The sequence below is a fragment of the Perognathus longimembris genome, chromosome 1 (genome assembly GCF_023159225.1).
Source record: "Perognathus longimembris pacificus isolate PPM17 chromosome 1, ASM2315922v1, whole genome shotgun sequence".
NCBI lineage: Eukaryota > Metazoa > Chordata > Mammalia > Rodentia > Heteromyidae > Perognathus > Perognathus longimembris.
The window spans coordinates 85,997,645-86,018,199 of record NC_063161.1 but is presented as its reverse complement, the minus strand read 5'-3'; the positions used below and the strand labels follow the sequence as shown (position 1 = coordinate 86,018,199).

General features: G+C 40.6%; 2 protein-coding genes across 12 annotated transcripts in view; both read left to right on the top strand.

Moving 5' to 3' along the window:
* Positions 1-14,699, top strand: part of Prxl2c (peroxiredoxin like 2C) — a 96,808-nt gene extending 82,109 nt beyond the window's left edge. Inside the window, exon 7 of the mRNA XM_048331741.1 lies at positions 14,606-14,699. The gene's annotated coding sequence lies outside the window, so the exon portion shown is untranslated. The remainder of the gene's footprint in view (positions 1-14,605) is intronic.
* Cdc14b (cell division cycle 14B) overlaps positions 1-20,555 on the top strand; it is a 149,797-nt gene that overhangs the window by 35,385 nt on the left and 93,857 nt on the right. For 8 of the 11 annotated variants that reach the window (XM_048331657.1, XM_048331650.1, XM_048331644.1 and 5 more), the window contains exons 2-4: positions 14,609-14,699; positions 15,588-15,663; positions 19,170-19,262. In XM_048331657.1, coding sequence (XP_048187614.1) covers positions 14,609-14,699; positions 15,588-15,663; positions 19,170-19,262 — 260 coding nt within the window. Of the gene's footprint in view, positions 1-12,333; positions 12,869-14,608; positions 14,700-15,587; positions 15,664-19,169; positions 19,263-20,555 lie in introns of those variants that run through there. The other 3 variants (XM_048331641.1, XM_048331669.1, XM_048331672.1) reach the window with 3 other exon arrangements.

The window sequence follows — 20,555 nt, the reverse complement described above, 5'->3', positions numbered from 1 at the left end:
TTTTTGTTTTTGTTTTTGCCAGTCCTGAGGCTTGGACTCAGGGCTTGAGCACTGTCCCTGGCTTCTTTATGCTCAAGGCTAGCACTCTGCCACTTGAGCCACAGTGCGACTTCTGGCCTTTTCTGTTTATGTGGTACTGAGGAATTGAACCCAGGGCTTCTTGTATGCTAGGCATGCACTATACCACTAAGCCACATTCCCAGCCCCTGTTTCAGGGTGTTGTGTTTTTGTTTGTTTGTTTTTTAAACAGAGCAGATGCAGACATTCCTATGGCTGCAGAAAGTTCTGCTGGAGAGTGGTACTGAGTTGGGTGGTAAGAGGTTGGGTCATTAGCGATTATCCTTTTAAGAAAAGGAACAGAGATCTGAGAGCAGAGAGCCACTCTCATATGAAGTCATGTAGTAATGTTATGTAGTATTATCAGAGTTACTATTTTCTCCTTATTCTGAAGTTTACTCTGGTTGACAGCATATAAGGAATGGCAGATAATTCTATTGAAAGATGTTTTAGATGGTCTAAGATATAGAGCCTTTGTCTAGCATGGTAGGAGGCATAATTTAGTCTCACTTTCTGTGAATTTTCCTTTGTAAAGGAAACAACCTGCATTGGCTTTTTTACTTTATTTTTATTTTATTTCTCAGATTTGAATAATGCTGGTACTTGAGCTTGAACTCAAGGTCTTGCACTCTCACTTGGCTTTTTTGTTCAAGGCTGGCTCTGTAGACTTGAACCACAGCTCTACTTCCCCCCCCCCCCCCCTTTTTCCTGGTCCTGGGCCTTATCCTTGAGCTCTTGTGCTCATGTCTAGCACTCTATCACCTGAGCCAAAACTCCACTTTTGGCTTTTTGTGGTTAGTTGGATATGAGTCTCCTGGTTTTCTGGTGGCTAATTGGAGATGAGTTGCACGGACTTTCCTGCCCCGACTGGCTTTGAAGGGATCTTCCCAGCTCAGCCTTCTAAGGAACTAGGATTACAGGCATGAGTCCTCAGCACCTGGCGTAAGTATCATTTTATATGATCATATGCACATAACTGTTGAGCTTTTATGTTCCTTTCCTAATAATATCCTCCTTTGGTCTTACTGTGTCAATATCTTGAGCCCTGTCCTTTCTTCTTTTTTCCTCTTTCTCTTCCTTTCTCTTCCTCTTCTTTCTCCTCTTTCCTTTTTTTTTTTTTTTTTTTCTGGAGGTACTAAGGTTTAAGTTGAGGTCTTCTCCTCATTAGGCGCATGCTATGACACTTGCCATGACCCCAGCATACAGTCATTATTCTTCTAAGCTTCATCCCACCCTGCTTCTTAATGTCAACAATACAGTTTCTATACACTAAAATGTATACAGTTACAAATACAGTTTGAATTGTGGGCCTCTGCTGTGAAGTTCCCTCTGGGTCCTTTTCAATCAGGCAGCCTCTAACTCTAAGCAGCCTCCCATGTGATTTCTATGTGGGATCATCAAGTGTATCTGCTTATGCTCAGCACAGTGTTTTGGAGATGTACCTTGCCTGTCCGGACTTTGTTCTTTTCTTCTTGCTGGACTAATTCCTCCCTGTGAATCCCCTGCAGCATTACCTTTCCCATTCTCTTCTCAAGTTATGGACTTGGAGGTCTGATAAAGCTGCTACCAATTTTCGTGTGCAAGTCTTTTTGTGGATGTATGTTATGTTTTCTCTTGTGTATATAATTAGAGATGGAAAGATTGGGTCAAAGGGAGCATGTTATAAGTGTAAGAAACTTTTCTAGGGCCTTTTTTCATTATACTTTTTGTTTTTTAACAGATACATAGTAATTGTATATACTTATGGGCTGCAGTGTGGCACTGTCAGTACAGATGGATAATACATACTATTGTACCAGGGCAACTGGCATGTCTGTCATCGCAAACATTTTCCATTCATATTGTGTTGCGAATATAAAAAATCTATCTCTACTGGCTATTTTGAAATAATTTTTCTCAACTCTGGTTATCCTTTTGTACTATGGAACATTAGATACTATTCCTTCTGAGGAAGACAAAAAGAAGTTATTCCTATTGAACTGTATTCTGTACCGTTTAACCTTCCTCTCACTATAAGCCTCACTTCCTTCCAGGCTCTAGTAAAGACTACTACTTTCTTTACTTTGAGAGTAAGTAACTTTCTATGCTTGATTTATTTTACTTTTTGTTTTTCAGTTCTGCCTGTGTTGCTGCAAAGGACAGAATTTTAATTCTTTTTTATGACTGAATAATATTTAGTTGTGCACACACATAATGGAACAGAATTTTCTTTTTCTTTTTTGTCCATTGTGGGGCTTGAACTCAAGACCTGGGCATTGTCCCTGACTTCTTTTGCTTAAGACTAGCACTCTGCCACTTTGAGCCACAGCTCCACTTGTAGTTTTCTAGTAGTTGATTGGAGATAAGAGTTTCATGAACTTTCTTGCCCAGGCTGGCTTTTGGGCCACGATCCTCAGATCTCAGCCTCCTGAGTAGCTAGGATTACAGGCGTGAGCCACTGGTGCCCAGTTTGAATGAAGTTTTGTTCCATATGTTCTCCCATTTGTGGTTATTTATATGTTGGCTGTTGTAAATGGTGCTGCTGTAAACATGACTGAGCACAGATGTCTTTTCAGTGTATTGAAATTACTTCTTTTGGATATGTACCAGTAGTGAGATTCCTGGATCATGTGGTAGTTCTAGGCTGTTTTGTTGTTGTTCTTTTGTTTTTGTGCTGGGTTACCAGAGTACTTATAGTTTTGGGGGAACCTCCATTCTGTTTTCATAACAGCAGTGTATGAGGGTCCCCTACTACCTGGTTCCCTCTTTACTAGATGGATGGAGTATTAATACCATGTTATGTTTTTACTAATTATGTAGGAATATTCTAATTCTAATATTCTATTCTAATATGCTAATTCTGTTCTACATCTCCTACAATTGGTGTTGCCATTCTAATTTGAGTCATTCTAGGTGGGTATAAAGCACTGTTTCATTGTGGTTTTAATTTGTATTTCCATGATGTAAGATATAGATATAGATATAGAATGCCATTTTCATGACCTTATAGGCTACTCTTAGTCTTTTTGTGTGTGTGTGAAATATCTTCATCTTTTGCCCTGGTTTCCATTAAATTTTAAAACATATCAATCCATTTCTATGTCATTTAAACACCCTACAGTCAAATTGGCATGATAATGCCTTTAAAATTTCTCTTGAAAGAGTTTTTGTAAAGAAAAATTACTTATTTCAAATGGCCTGTGTCCTAGAATTGTAACACATGGCCTAAATATTGTTAGGAGAGAGCTGAAGTATTGTGAGAACTTCTGATAAGGTAAGTGAGATATGCTCAAAATACTCAGGAAGGTAAGTCTTTGTTTTATCCACTGACAAGAAAGTTGAAGTGAGACAGACCTTGACTTCCCTTTCTTCCTTTGAAACATTTTCACATAGGCCTTCCTTTGTCCGAAAGTACAATTTCTCCCCAACTTTTGCTCAATTTGTGATTAGTATTTTATTTCTTTTGTATTAGGATGCTGGGCCAAAACAAAAATTGATTTTATAGAATGTTCTTCAAATTGAATTTGTCTGATCTTTTCCTCATGACTAGACTAGAATTTTGGAACAAGTAACACAGAGGAGAAATGCCCTTTTTATCATATCCTGTTGGGTACGTGGCATCACTGTTCACTGTGGTCATTCGATTAAAGTAGCTGTTGCTGTATTTATCCTTAGTAAACTTTTCTCATACTGCTTGCTTTGGTTGTGGTCACTAAGTTCAGCCTACATGCAAAACAGGAAGGAGACCTCACTCTCCATCCCCTTACCCCCCTTTTTTGTCCTTAGACTGGGGCTTTGGACTATGCCTTGAGCAATAAGCTAGGCTTTCCCATACAAACAGGTGGTGCCTCTACTACTTGAACCAGTCTCCAGTGTAGCAATATAAATGAAATTATACTATATATTCTCTCTCATTCCCCCCCCTCCCCCATCGTGGGGCTTGAACTGGGCGCTGTCCTTGGGCTCTTTTGCTTAAAGCTGGTGCTCTACCTCCTTGATCCTGAGCACCACTTCTGGGTTTTTTTGGGTGGTTAATTGGAGATGAGAGACTTTCCTTCCCTCATTGGCTTTGAACTGTGATCCTCAGATCTCAGCCTTCTGAGTAGCTAGCTAGGATTATAAACATGAGGCACCAGCCCCTGGCTTAATTTTTTGGGGGGCGGGGGGGAATAGGGTCTCAATAGCAAAAGTTTGCCTCAAATTTGATGGGATTATAGCTGGGCACCACCATGCCTGGTCATAAATTCTCCTTCATTTCCTGGCTACTTTGACTAAACTATGTTTATGAGGTCATTCATGATGTTTAGAGTCCCAAGTTCATCCTTTCTGGTTGATGTTAAAATGCTCCAAGGGCTGGGAATGTGGCCTAGTGGCAAGAGTGCTTACCTCGTATACATGAAGCCCTAGGTTCGATTCCTCAGCACCACATATATAGAAAATGGCCAGAAGGGGCACTGTGGCTCCAAGTGGCAGAATGCTAGCCTTAAGCAAAAAGAAGCCAGGGACAGAGCTCATGCCCTGAGTTCAAGGCCCAGAACTGGCCAAAAAAAAAAAAAAAGTTTCATTATAAGAAAGTATTATAGTGTTTTCCATCTGCTGTTATGATAAACTTGGATTCTTTTCTGAGCTATTACAAGTAATGATTCTATGAATGCCCTGGTATTTTTCTTAGTATGTGTATGAATTTATGTTGTGCACATACCTAAAAGTAGAATTACTGAATCATAAGATGTGTGATCATTAATAACTATGGTCATTTTGGGGTATGGTACAGTAGCTGGTCTTGGTTGCTATTCCCCAGTCTTATACCTTCATTTCAGTGGTTTGTTCTGGAAGGATGCATTTTACCAGTGCTCACCTGTGCTCCGGACATGCAGGAATCAGGAGGTGCAGTCCTACTACAGCCTCACTGTAGGAAGTTGCAACTATTGTTTATGTTCAGCTTTTTAATCCAGGTAGAATTAATTTTGAGGGTTGTAGTAAAGATGGAGATGGTTTTAGGTGTTATCATTCTCTTCTTTCTTTAATGTAACCATAATCCACAGATTTGACTTCTCGACATTACATTTTTCCTATCATGTTCCCTTGTTGAACGTTACTTAGAAAATGTTTTTTGAACATTTCCAGGTTGATGAGTTTTATTATGTTGTTAATCTCACTGATGAATTCAAATGACACTGCACAGAGTGATCTGTGCAAATGACCAGGTGTAAAAACCATCACAGATGGTGACTTTCTTATAGCCAAAAACATGATAGCCACAGTGAATAATATATTCCTTAGAAAGTTGATTTTCTGTCTTGAAAGCAGTTCCCTGTTATCTACTAGAGCATGCTTCTAATTCCATATGTGTGTATGTAAGTATATATACGTATATATGTGTGTGTATATATTTGTGTGTACATATATGTATGTATATATGGTGAGATTGCTTGCCTTTCTTGCTCACTGCTAGTGCTCTAACACTTGAGACATGCCTCCAGCCTAGCTTTTTGCTGGCTAATTGGAGATGGAGTCTTGGAGACTTTTCTACTCAGGCTGGCTTGAAACTATTTTTCCAGGTCTGAGCTGCCCATGTACCTGCATAATAAACATGAGCCTTTAATTCCTTTTGACAGATTTTTATCTCCCTTGACTAAAAAGATTCATTAATATCTTTTATAGGTATCTCTTTATAGATTTAAAATTTGTTATAAGACGTGAAAACTATTTGGTGGTGCATGAACCATCTTTTTTATTGCTTCATTTTTGCAATGAATTGTGGGGTTTTTTGGTTAATATTATTGTACTCACTTTCTTTTCCCCAGAAACTATAGCACACTTTTTTTTCCCCAGACTTTAATTTTCTTTGTGGTTTTATTTTTTTTAATTGTCCTTATTAAACAACATATGGCTTGATATATTTTTAAAACTCAGTTTGAAAATCTGCTCTGTCACACCCCCACACCCTGTATAGGTGCTTGAACTCAGGTCTCTCTCGGGTGGCTCCTTCAATTTTCTTGCCTGGCTAGTGCTCTCTGTACCTTGAGCCATACCTCTAGTCTGGGTTTTTGCCAATTAATTGAGGATGGAGTCTAGATTTCTCTGCTCTGGCTATCTTCCAACTGATCCTTTGGCTCTCAACCTCCTGAATAACTAGGATTTTAGGCATGAGCCACTGGCATCTTGCTGAAGTATTTTGCATTTATTTTGAACTTACTCTCACTTTTCTATTTTTCATGGTTTATTTTTTTGCTATTGGATGGCTTGATCACATTCTTAGTTTCACTTTTCATGTTCTAATGTTTTGAAAAGTATAAATACTTACTTAGTTCTAATGTAAGAAAATGTGATCCATAGACTCTCCTTTTAAAAAAAACGATTTATGAACTATTCCAGAAGTGTAGATGAATACGAGACTAACAATGTTGTGGATTGTCTAGGAGAACAGCAGCTAAGCTTTCTCATTTCTCCACATTACTTCTAGACCAGCTAGATAAGGGGTGAAGACTTAAACAGATAATGAAATGACTGGGTTTAATTGAGGTGTGTGTACATCTAGATCTGCAGTCAACTGGAATTATGGACCACCACAAGGAGAAATGTCAGAGGCAGAGACCATCTGCAAACTGAGCCTCTCATCCTGTGACCTGGGGTGACATGGATTAGCAGCACCAAGAAATGAGCCTCACCTGGTGTGTTGGTATATTGTGATCCTAGCATTTGGGAGATGGAGGCAGGAGAATTGAGTTTCAGGCCAGCATGGGCAACATAGTGAGACAATATCTTATAAATGAACAAAAAGAAATTAGCTTTTGTTGCAAATGAAATTCAAAATTTCAGTTTCAATTTCAGTTAATTGTGGCTACATTTATTCTGTCTTTTCAGCTCATCTTGTTGCAGGGCATAGATCAGACCAGAACTATTCATAGGGAGGTGGGAGGTTTAACAAAGAGAAAAGGAGTGAGGGAAGATAAATTTACTTTCTTGTTTTATGTATTTCTTACTGTGATCTTCTGCCCATTTATTCATTGGGGTGTTAGCCTTGTTTTCTTTTTGGCTCCCTGTTCTTTGTAAATTGTCAGTATGGATCCCTTGTTATTTTAGCCATGTACTTATCTTCTCCTAGTCTGTAAATTATCGTTTAAATTCTGTTTGTGGGATTGTGTATTGAACAGAGGCATTAAATATTTATGTAATCAAATTCCAAATCTTTTGCTTTAAAGTTGGGGTGCTTTTTTTTTAATCAGACCTTGAGCTTGGACTCAAGGGTCTGGGCGCTGTCCCTCAGCCTCTGTTCAAAGCTACTGCTCTACTACTTGAACCACAGTGCCACTTCCACTTTTCTAAGTGGTTTATTGGAGATTAGAGCCTCCAGACTTTTCTGCCTGGGCTGGCTTTGAACCTCAATCCTCAGATCTCAGCCTCCTGAGTAGCTAGGATAATACAGATGTGAGCCACCTGTGCCCATCTGAGATGCTTTAAAAAACAAAATCTGTTCCTGATCCCACTGATCGCTGTTGTTTTTCAATGTTTTCTTTTTACATTTTAAAATAAAACTTTCATCTAGGGGTGTGTGTGTGTATGTGTGTGTGTGTGTGTGTGTGTGTGTGTGTGTGTGTGTGTTACTAGGGCTTGAAAGCATTCTACCATTTGAGCCATAGTTCCATTTCTGGCTTTTTGGTTGTTAAATGGAGATTAGAATTTCACAAACTTTCCTGCTCAGGTTGGCTTCTAACCACAATCCTCAGCTCTCAGCTTCCTGAGTAGTTACTAGGATTACAGGCTTTCGAGACCTAGCCACCAGTAGTTAGCTTTATCTAGGTTTTTTTTTTTTTTTTGCCAGTCCTGGGCCTTGGACTCAGGGCCTGAGCACTGTCCCTGGCTTCTTCCCGCTCAAGGCTAGCACTCTGCCACTTGAGCCACAGCGCCGCTTCTGGCCGTTTTCTGTATATGTGGTGCTGGGGAATCGAACCTAGGGCCTCGTGTATCCGAGGCAGGCACCCTTGCCACTAGGCTATATCCCCAGCCCCTTTATCTAGGTTTTTAACCCATCAGAGATTATTTTCTTTGCGTGTGTGTGTGTGTGTGTAGCCATGGCATATGTATGAGGTAGATTGGGATTGATCATCTTCCCAGTGACCCAGAATGAAGATAATACCTATCTGGGTAAGGAAATTCTTTTTTTATGTCTGCTTAGTGTAAACCTGTAAATGAGTTTCCCTTTCCTTTCCTTCTCCCCCTACCCCCAGCCTGCTCCCCATCTCCTTCTACTCTCTTATAGTACTGGCCTTGGAAGTCAGGGTCTCTCACATGCTAGGCAAGCACCCTACCACTGAGCCATACTCCCAGTCAAGAGTATTAACATCTCCCTTCCCTGTAGGTATTTTGTGCCTTCCTCCTACACTCTGCTCATGTTGATAGATTATTTTAATGCTGAACCAGTGGTAAAATTAATTTTTTCATTTTTATATTTCTTTTCTGAATTAAGCATAACCTTTTTAGATTGACACCCCCCACCCCCACATACACATGTGGTTATGTTGCCTTATAAGAAGATATTTTTTAAACAAATCATGGTTTTCCCCTAAGTTTCTCACAGTTTTTCTCTTTGGGGCTTTAGTTTTATATTATGTTTTAAAAGTCTCCTGCGTTAAACTATAAAATTATTTGATATAATTTTATTAAAGCTCTTTATAAGATAGAATCTTGCAGTGTAGCCCAGACTGACCTCAAAACTTGACCTCAGCTGGGTGCTGGTGGCTCATGCCTATAACCCTAACTACTTAGGAGGCTGAGATCTGAGGTTGGTAGTTTGAAGCCAGTCCAGGCAGGAAAGTCCTTGAGACTCTTATGTATCCAGTTTATCACCAGAAAACCAGAAGTGGCACTGTGCTTCCTTTTGCTGTGTTTGTTTAAATCTGGACCTTGAACTAGCTAGTAGTTGTGTTTCTAATGTGTGTTTGTGCCTGTGTGTGTGTGTGTGTGTGTGCGCGCGTCTTTGCCAGGGCTTAAAGTCAGAGTTCAGCACATTTGCTCAGCTTCTTCTCTATCACTCTGTTACACTTTCTATAGTTGTATTTTAGGAGTAGGCTATAGTTGTATTTTAGGAGTAGGCATCTTAGGGAATGTTCAGTTATAATGAGCAGCATACAATGTCTGACACTAAACTTTTCACAAATGTCGTTGGCTAGCACTGTTGTCCAAGAAAGTAATGCTTTTCTCCTTTGAAATTCGTTCTTCTGTGAACATCTCCCCTGCTGTTCTTGGTCACTCCTCTCAGACTGAATGGTTCACGATGACAGCCTGATGTCTATTGATCCTGTTCTAAAGGGACAATCAGTGTTCAGGTGCAGCCTGGATTTGGGACCTGCTCTCTCTCCCTAGAGTGTGAATTGTCCTTTCTGCCCCTGTACATGCAAGGTGTACTTCCCCAAGTGAGGAAGTTGTGCTTCTCCCTAGTTGCCCTGTGGGGTCTCATGGCTACGATAGTTAAGTTCAAGGAGGACATAAAGGTGTAGAAAGCCCAATCACTATTTGATTGAACAAGTAGGCACAGTGTCCCCTTCCTACCTGGGATGTTATGTCCCAAGACCCTTTGTGGATGCCTGAAACTTTGATAAGACTGAACCATATTTATATATAGGTATGTGTTCATACATATGTACACACTATGCATCTTTCCCATAGACATAGTGGAAGATTAACTACTAAAAATAATTATATCAGTGCATTGTAATAATACACATGAATATGATCTTATTGTCTCCAAATATCTTAATTCCCCTTTATAACTATTGGTAGTATATTTTTAGGTCATGGTTAAATGAAACAGTGATAAGTGAAACAGTGATAAGGGTGGCTACTGTATTAAAATTCCTGACTCCACTTGTTTCTCACTGGGTTTAAAACAACTGCTGACCTTTTGACTAGCTCCAGATTTCTAATAGTTGTCCCTCAATACAACAAAAATTCTTTAAGGAGAAAGTATTGACATTAGAAAGAGGTTAAGTGGGTTCCAAAACCAATGATTTCTTTTCATGCAGTCTATATATTATTAGGAATATTATTAGGAATGAAATCGTTTGGACTTGGAAGGTCCTTTTACTTCCATCGTGCTTAACTGGGGCTAAAAAATTTAAAACACCAAAAAAGCCCAAAACCCATCAACCGACCAACCAGCCGACATGGAATTTCAAGAGATGGTTAGAAATGAAAAGGAAGTACTGTCCTGTTCTCATGTGTACAATATGTATGAAGGGTGCTTTTCAGGTTGCTTCATTCTGTTTCATCTTGATGAAGAGTCAGCTTTGGAAAACATTGTTAGCCTGCAAAATTACTTTGCAAAATTCTCACTTTGATGAGGTAATTTATGGCACAAACTTCAAAGGCTACAAAAACACCTAAAAATCTTCCTTATCCTTACCTACTTTCCTGACATGCAGTTTCCTGTTCTAAAGGTGTATCTACTGCCAACAGCTTCCTATTTCCTAGAGAATTGCTATGCAAGCTATTCCAGTGTGCCTGTGCCTTAAATTCACAATCTTATGGTCTTATTTGGGCAGTTTTGGTGTTTCATAATCTTCAATCTTTAAAATGTCTGACAAATTGCCCTTCTGTGACCCTTCAATTGGTTGTCCCAGTTTCCCTTCCTACCCACAGGCAATGAATGTGTGTGCTTGTTGGCCCCGCAATTACCAAACACATTTGTTATCAAGCTCCTCTGATTTTTGCCAGTATGAGAAAAATTGTACCCCATTGTTTAAAATTGTGTTCCCATTATTTTTTTTTTACAGTAACAAAACAGAAGCTGGGTATCTTCTTGAAGTAAACTTAAAATATCTTTGTCAGTTTATCTCTTGACTCAGTTTGTATTCAGTGCCATGAAAAGTTTAAAAATGTGCATTAATCTAGCAGTTGGTTCTCTTTAATGCCTTTAAGATTTTCTATCACTTAGAAAAATCTTTCTCAGATGGAACTTTAAAAGAACTTTCTTTTTCTTTGCTTTTTTTTTTGCCAGTCCTGGGGCTCGAACTCAGGGCCTGAGCACTGTCCTTGGCTTCTTTTTGCTCAAAGCTAGCACTTCAGCCACAGAACAACTTCTGGCTTTTTCTATACATGTGGTGCTGAGGAATCGAACCTAGGGTTTCATGTATATGAGGCAAGCACTCTACCACTAGGCCATATTCCCAGCCCAATTTCCTGTGTGTGTGTGTGTGTGTGTGTGTGTGTGGACACATGCTGTTCCTGGGGCTTGAACTCAGGGCCAGAGTGCTATCTCTAAGCTCACAGTTAGTGCTGGAACCACCTGAGCCACAGTTCTATTTTTGGCCTTTTGGTGCTCAGTATGAGATAATAGTCTCTAGATAGAAAGACTTTCCTGCCTGGGATTGGCATCAAAACTTGATTCTCAGATCTCTGCCTCCTAAGTAGCTAGTTGTAGCAGGTCACCAGTGTCACTGGCACTAGCTCTTTTAACTTTTTTTTTTTTTTTTTTGCCAGCCCTGGGGCTTGAACTCAGGGCCTGAGCATTGTCCCTAGCTTCTAGGGACTAGCACTAGACCTCTTGAGCTACAGCGCCACTTCTGGCCTTTTCTGTTTATGTGGTGCTGAGGAAGCGAACCCCAGGGCTTCATGTATGTGAGGCAAGCACTCTACCACTAACTAGGCCACATTCTCAGCCCTTCTTTTAACTTTTAAAGTTAGAACCATCTGGAATTTTAGAAGAAAGTTTTTTTCTTTTCAGGCAAAAAGAATGGCCTACACTGAAAATACTGTCATTTTGGGGAAAGACTGGCTATTGTATTGCTTGTGTTTTAAGGAAAGTCATTGTCAAGTTTGTTACTAGGACAAAGACTGAAAAAGAGAGAGGGAGGGAGGGAGGGAGAGAGGAAGGAAGGAAGGAAAAGAAAGAAAGAAGGGAAGAAAGAAAGAAAGAAAGAAAAGAAAGAAAGAAAAAAAATAGGTTGAAAAGTACCCATCATCCCAGCACCGAGTTTCATGTTACCAAACTGGGGTCCCACTCAGTCTGTATATTAATTTTTTCACTTGATACATGTGCACAGGTTTAGGAAATAACTTGGAATGGTTGTCCAGAAGCCGCTCCGAAGTTTCATTGTATTCCAATACATTTTTGCCTACAGTGGGAGTGTTCAGCGATACCTTCACCCTTGAAGGGTTCTGAGGAGCTCCCATCCCGCAGCGCTGCTACCCGCCGGGCCCAGAGGGCGCCGCGCAAGGCGGCCCGGGCTCCGCTGCAGCGTCCCCTGGTGGCCGCGGCGCGCCGGGTCAGCTTGGCCGGGCTGGCTGAGGAGGAGGTGGGGGAGGAGGAGGAGGGTGGCGCCTGGCAGGCCCCTGGCTCGGCGTCACGAGTCACCTAAGCCCTGTCCGCCGCCCCGGCGCCGCGCCCTTCTGCTGCGCGAAGTCCTTTTAATCCCGATTTACTTGCAGAGACACCCCTTTTGCCGGGCCACGGCGCGCACATCCCAACTCTGGAGTGCAGCTCTAGGGCGCAGAGGACCCTGGCGCGCAGACGCCGGACAGACCCCTGGGAGGGGACTCTGCCTCTCGTCGTCCTCTCCACCCTGCTGGGGACAGCTTTGGAGAAGCTTGGACTTCCGGGGTTGGTTCTTGCACCGAGGGGCCTTGCTGCACCATTGCCTGGCTGCAGCACTTTAAACTTTCTTTTTAAAACTTTTTTGGGGTGTGTGTGATCGCTGTATTCCTTCCCCTCCCTGTCCCACTGCTGCTTCGACTGCCCAGTTGCTCCTTCCCCTCGCCCCGCCTTCCAGATGCTTTGGAGTCATGAGCCGGGAGGGCAGGGGGACCCCTTTGGTGGCCGAGGTGATCAAAGGTGAGTGCTGGGCGGCAGGGGTGGTGGCACGAGCGACTGCGTGGGGATCTGTCCTGCGCCCGGGAATCTGTGACCTAATGGCTTGAAAGAAGCCATGGAACTTCAGGGTTTGGGGCTGCTGCGGTCTCGTGGGTGTGTGGGTGGTCTCCCCGGACTCCTGGCCCGCGTGGCGGTCTGGCTTTGGGGAAGGCAAGTGTTTTTTTTGTCATTTTGACCCTTGTGTCCTTCCCCAGCCCACACCCCTCCATCCACTGGAACCTCTGGCTTGGTGCATGGGGATCAAAGGTCGCCTGTGGTTGGAAAGGACTCATAAGCCTTGTCACCCATTTGAGTGTTAGCGGCTGGGGGGAAATGTTCAGTTGAGTTTACAAAGAAATAAATGCAGCAGTCGCGGGAGTTGAATTGCAAACCGAGAAAAAAAAGTTTTAAGTGTGGGGAAAGGATGTGCTGTTAGCTGACATACTTGTACTTTTCTTCCCATTAGCTCTGCTGGAAGTAGTATGTATTTAAAAAGTGATCCTTGGTTTTGCCACGTGTTTTTGAGTGTCAGTATTCTAGCCTGATGATGATTACTACTCTGGTAGATGCTGTAATGAGCTTTTTCATGGAGGATTTTTTAGGCAGTCTTTTGGTGGTGGTGGTAGTGGGGTGGTGTGAGGGCACAGCTGAAGAAGGGTGGAACTTCTGAACATTACCAGTCTTGCTATGTTGCCAAACCTCCCAGCAGCCTGAATGTATTTATGCAGTGTAAATGCCATACTCTTCATGGGGAAACCTCTCATTGTCTCTGTGGTAAGGTAATTGGTTTTAATTATATAAAGCAAAGTAGTGGTTCTAAGTTATTTTTTAATAGAGATTTCCTGATAACAGTTTGGATATACAGATGGTTTGTTTTTAATAGTTGTTTTTTGTTTTGTTTTTGTTTTGCCAGTCCTGGTGCTTGAGACTCAGAGCCTGAGCACTGTCCCTGGCTTCTTAGTGCTCAAGGCTAGCACTCTACCACTTGAGCCACAGCACCATTTCCAGCCTTTTATGTTTATATGGTGCTGAGTAATGGAACCCAGGGCTTCATGCATGCTAGGCAAGCACTTCACCAGGAAGCCACATTCCCAGCCCGTGTTCAATAGTGTTAAGCAATTTTGAAAAGGATTCTTTTCTCTTAAAAAGTTTCTTACTGAAAAAAAGTTTTGGTCACTTTAACATGAGGTGAGTGGCTGTGGAATGCATCCAGCTGGTTGCTGAAATTTCTTAGTCCTGGGAAACTAGTTTAATGAGAGGTTCCCTCAGAAAAGAAAGGTATTTACCACTTAAAATTAAAAGCAATTTCCCCCATAAAATGTTTGCTTATGCTGGTCATCAGTGGTTTATACCTGTATCCTTAGCTACTCAGGAGGCTGAGATCTGAGGATTGCAGTTCAAATGGCTTTGAATCCCAGGCAGGAATCCTGTCCATGAGAGTCTTATCTCCAATTAGCTACCAAAAAGCCAGATGTGGAACTGTGGCTCTAGTAGTAGAACTGTAGCCTTGAAAGGGGGAGAGGGGAGGGCCTCAGGGACAGCATTCTGGCCTTGAGTTCAATCCCCAGGACTGGCACCAAAAAAAATAAATAATAAAATAAATTTTTTTTAATTATCCACCAAAAGAGCTAAAATATTTTGAGATTTTTTATTGCTACCTCTAACATCAGAAATTTGCATGGAAAATAACCAAGAAGGAACATCACAATTTTTCCATTGCAGATCGCCTTTGTTTTGCCATTCTCTACAGCAGACCAAAGAGTGCAGCAAGCGAACATTATTTCAGCATAGATAATGAACTTGAATATGAGAAGTAAGTACTGCTTTTTAACAGATTGTAGCTTTCTTTTTTCTTTTGAAGAATCTAAAGGTATATTTGTAAAGTAGTCTTGGAAGTAGTCTTTTTATTGCTCTTAGCATTTGGATGGCTGCTAGAGGATTTTGGGTGTTTTTTTTAAACCCTTGGTATAAGACAGATCTTTAGAGCCCAGGTGCTGGTGGCTCATATATGTAACCCTAGCTACTTAGGAGGCAGAGGTCTGAGGATGGTGGTTCAAAGCCAATCAGGACAGAAAAGTCCAATTAACCAACAAAAATCCTTAAGTAGATATGTGGCTCAAGTGGTAGTGTGCCAGCCTTGTGTGAAAAAGCTAAAAGGACAGCCACTCGGGTCCAGAGTCCAAGTACTAGTTAGTGCTAGCACCAAAACAAAACAAACATCTTTACAGGAAGGAAAAAAAGAGAACCTTCCTATATTTAAGCATTTACATTTGATATTTCAGTCATTTGCATTGCAGTGCTTTGATGAGGTCTATTAAAGTGTGGAAAACACTTTTATCATTATGGAAATTAGTGTTAGGTTTGAGCTATGTGGACTTCCTGTTCGTGTGTGTGTGTGTATGTGTGTGTGTGTGTGTGTGTGTGTGTGTGTGTGTTGGTCCTGGATTGGACCAACCTCCTACATGCTAGTTGAACTTACTACCAGCGCTGAGCTGCTGCCCCCACTCAATGGTTAGCTATTTAAATAGGCATCGTTTATCAGAATATATCTTCTAATATTAAGACAGTACTTTTGAATGGTATGGTTTGTGTCAGTTTAGTGTGGCATATTCTTTCTTCTTATAGTTTGATCTTATAGATCCCCAAATGACTTTTCTGTTCAGAGCACCTGGAACATACATACATGTTTTTATTTTTCAAGTTTCTACGCAGATTTTGGACCACTCAATCTGGCAATGGTTTACAGATACTGTTGCAAGTTAAATAAGAAGCTCAAGGTAAAATCTTTTTCCTTAAGAGATTTGACTTAAATGATCATTGTTCACTTAATCTTGGTGGTGGGAGTAAAGGAGACCTATCTTCTTTAAAAATACTTTTTGAAAAATGGAAAAAAAAAAGAAAATATTTTTTCCCTTAAAATAAAAATGTATAGCTTGGTTTCAGAGGCTCACAGCTGGGTGCCATTGGCTCATGCCTCCAATCTTAACTACTTAGGAAGCTGAGATATGAGGCTTGTGGTCAGAAGTCAGCCCAGCAGGCAAATCCCAACAAATCTGAGAAACTGGGTTCTCCACTCAACCAACAAAAACAAAGCAAAACCAGAACTAAAACAGGGAATGGAGCTGTGGCTCAAGTAAGTAGTTAGAGCACCACACTTGAATGAAAAAGGGAAGTAAGAGGGTATGGCCTTGAGTTCAAGCCCCAGTATTTATTGGCACACAAAACAAAACATAGTTTCATAGGCTAGGGATGTAGCTCAGTGGCAAAGCATTTGCCTAACATGCACAAGGCCCTGTGTTGCATCCTTGGCACTGCAAACAGACCAGCCATGGTGATACAGGCCTTCAGCCCAGCACTCAGGATGCTGAGGCAGGAGAAATTTTGAGTTTGAGGCCAGCCTGGATTACAAACTTTAAGACTGTTTCTCAAAAAGAAAAGAAAGAAAGAAAAAGTTGGAACGAATGAGTTTGGGGGATGTTCTAAATGCATAATGGAAGTTTTGTTTTAAGTAGTGTTTAGGATATGATATTTTTTTTTTGTTTAAAGTCACGGTATATGTATTTTCTACAGTTTTTCTTGATTTTTGTTTTGTTTTGTTTGAGACTGGGTCTTGATATGTACCTCAGAATGGTCTCCAACATGCTGTACAGCCTAGGCAGGCCTTGCAGGTTTCAGTGTTGGGCTTACAAATGTGCACTCTCACACCCAGCTTCTGTTTTCTAGTGTCGATGAAACTATTCCCCCCACACACACACCAATTTGGGTTATTTGATTCTGATTTGGATGGGTGATGCTCAAATCCTTACAGAAATCAAAGTGGAAACTGGTAAATTAAACAAGCCTTTTATTGTCTGACCTTACTGGGATCTGAAGCCAAACGAGGAATTCTTCTCTGGTTTGGTCATTGTTCTTTCTGCCCCCATTCTGATAAGGAGTGCAGGGAAAATAGCAAGATAGACTCTGCTTTCTGCCCTCTTGGCTGTCTTAAAATCCCTGTATCACCTCACTACGAATGACCCTCGAATGACACTACGAATGACCACTTCACCCTGACCCTCTCTCTACACATGGCTAAGAAGAAGAGAAGCGAGATCTAGTATCTTGTTTAATGCTGTATCACTGAGAGTTACAAAGTCTATTTCTATTGCTTTGAACTTAGGCCCCTTTCCTTCTTTTCAATCACTTGAATTATTGGTCAGGCACAGTAAGAAGTATTTATGTTCTGCTTGTTAGAAGTTCCAACTAGACAAGTAGAAAGTACTGTAGGAACTTAAGAAACAACTGCTATTCCGTGGGTTACCTACTAGACAACTAACCAAAAGAAACAAAAATTTATGAGTAAGGAAGATTCTCCTCCCACCCTTGGAGCATCAAACTATATTAGCTATAAATTTATACAGAGATGAGACTATTACTTTTCCCTGAACTGTCTTAAATAGGAATGTAAACATTTATGGCCTTGTGCATTGAGTCCCTCCCTCCCCCCTTTTCCATTCGCTAGTATAAAATCTTTTGTTTCTCGCAGTCACGAAGCTAAAAATAATCCTCCCAACTTTTGTTTCCGTGCTTTAATTTTGAGAGTCCCATATTGTATGTGTGTTGTCTGCTCTCATGCCTAGTTTGCTTTGGGCTTTGGTCCTTTGCATCAACCCCTAAGCCCTAAATAATTTAGTGGAATTTATGTATGTTGACCATCTAACCCAACTGAGATGTTGTCACCTATTTAGTTAATAGGAATTAAAAAAGAAAGTTGCATGGAGAATGTGTTCTGCTTATGTTACTAGAAGGCTGATTGGGCTTTGTTTTTGTTTTGATTAACTTGGGTCTGTTCCTCTGCATAAACCAAAGGAACATATGTTCACATTCATCATGGAACACTGAAACATGGGCAGACAGAAGCCAAGTAGTGCAAACTGTTTTGTTTTGTTTTTTTGGCCTGCCTATCCCAGCTTCCCAACTTTCCCTGAGTTTATTGCTTATCAACATTAGTGAAGCTGGGGAAGTGCTAATTGATCATGTGCTCCATTAATTTTAAATTCTATTTTTTTAATTTTAACTTTGTAGATTTTTTTTCTGGTGCTGGAGATGGAGCTCAGGGTGCTATGCATGCTAGGCCAGTTCTGTACTCTGAGCTACATCCTAGCCTTTAATGGAGTAAAATGTATCCAGAAATATGTCCAGGCCAGACACTGGTGGCTCACGCTTATAATGCCAGATACTAAAGAGGCTGAGATCTGTGGCTCATGGTTCAAAGCCAGCCTGGGCAAGAAAGTCCATGAGACTCTTTATTTTCAATTAGCCACCAAGAAGCTGGAAGTGGAGAACATTCTTTGAGCGTAAAATCTCATGGTTCAAGCCCTAGGACCAGAACAACAACAAAAACAGAAAACAACAACAAAATAAGTATGTTCAGAGCATGAGTGAAGGTTTAGAAATTTGATCCCCCTGGGTAATACCTCTTATCAGCAGATCAAGAAAAACTTTGTAACTCAAGAAGAGTTCACTATAGAGCTTTCTTCAGTCTCATGCTCAGCCCATCCCTTTCTTGATAAACAGGTTTGGTTTTGTTGTTTTGAAGACAAGATCTCATTTTGTAACCCAGGATTACCTAGAACCAGAGACCTTCCTTGTCTCTGCCTCTCTAGTGCTGGGATTATAGGTGTGAGCCACCTTGCCCTGCTTTTAGCATGGACTGTTTTTGCTTTGTTCAGTATAACTTTGATTTTTGGAATAGATTTCTTAAAAAAAAAAAACTAACAGTGGGAAAGGGAACAGTTTTTCCCATCGCTTTTTCTAGCCTCTTGTATCTTTTTCCATAAGAAGGCTACACTTTATTGTTGGGTTTAGATGTTAAGACATTTGTTTAGTTTCCCAAGTCAGAAAACTTCGGAGTGTGGATCATGTTATAAGTGTGGCTTCATCTCCCTTCAAAAGCAGCACTACTGAGTGATGGCATCCTTGGAGAAGTTCAATATTTGGTCATAATTAAGTGTTCCATGGGCCTATCTTTCAAATGCCCCAAAGGGCATTAAGCATAGACCTATTTATTACCTCTCTTCTCTCGTCTTTAATTTCATTATGATTCAGAATATCTTTTATAGGAAGGTACATGGCAGTGTGTGTGTGGTGGGGGGTACCATTCTAATTTTCTCAGAAGTCTAGATAATTTGAATGCTGATGTACTGTGAGATTTGGAATTTATCACCAATTTGTCACAAAGTAAAATTTTAGGAAATTAACAATTGAAAAGACAATACACTAACAACTATTTATTTTTGCGCAGTCCATTACGATGATAAGGAAGAAAATCATTCATTTCACCGGCTCTGATCAGAGAAAACAAGCAAATGCTGCTTACCTTATGGGTTGTTACATGGTAAGTACTTACCTAGCTTCCAAGTGTATTAGTAAAAAGAATTTTTGACCAACTACTTTGAGTTGATGCAATTAGCCCTAAAGTTAGCAAATAATGCCTCCAAAGTTACTTTTATTAGCTAAGAATTCATTCAGTGAATTGTAAAATTATTTTACTGTGGTCAGTACCAGTGATGCTTTAAAAAAAAAAATGAATCCCAGCAGGATAAGCCTCCTTTATAATTTGGTAATGGGAAGTTTTATTTTTTTCTGTATTTGAGATCATCTCACATCAAAACATCTAGAAAGAGTGTGGTATGCTGTAAGAATTGGGCTTCTCTTTAGATGTTCTTTGTTCCCTGGCTTCCAGCTTGCTCTATCTAGGAGGCTTTTTTGCACATGTAAACAAATTTGCCTATGTTAAAAACTCTCTTCTGTGTTACAATCTCAACCTTAGCTCAAGCCTTCTCCTCCTTACAAAATTTTTATTTTTTATTGTTATTATAAAGGTTATGTACACATGAGTTTCAGTTACATAAATCAGGTAATAAGTACATTTCTTTTTGGATAGTGTCACCCTTTCCCTCACTCTCTCCCAGTTTTTCCCTACCATCCCGACCCATAAGTTATGTAGTTAATTTTCAGCATAGTGTCCAATGAGTACCACTGCTACATAGAATTATTTTCTAATCTACAGTTTGATAAGCAGGAGTTGTATAAGAATAAGTAGGTCTAGGGGCTGGGAATGTGGCTCAGTGGGTAAGAGTGCTTGCTTAGCATGCCCGGGGTTCAATTCCTCAGTACCACATAAACAAAAAGCTGGAAGTGGCATTGTAGCTCAAGTGGTAGAATTCTAGCCTTGAGCAAATGTAGCTCATGGACAGTGCCCAGGCCCTGAGTTCAAGCCCCAGGACTGCCCCCACCCCCCAAAAAGGAAAGAAATAGGTCAAAAATAGATCGTGGAAATAGTTGAAATTCCACCTGAACACCTGTTCATTTTTATGTTTGAAATATCTCAGCAGCAATGAAGGCCCTTATTTTGATTTATTTTCCTGTTTGTGCTCAAGAAATTGAGAGGACTAGGGCTATAGTTAAGTGGTATAGCACTTGCCTAGCACGTATGTAATCCTGGGTTCAATTCCTATTCTGAAAGACAAAAAACAAAGTAGTCAGAGAAATTATTCTGAGAAAACTTCGGTTTTGTCATCATCTTCAAAAGTATGAAACACAGGCTGTAGATTATGTCTATAAGAATTTGATTGTTTTCTTTTTAATTGCTGTTGCTTTGTTTCTTATATTGGCAACAAAATCCTTT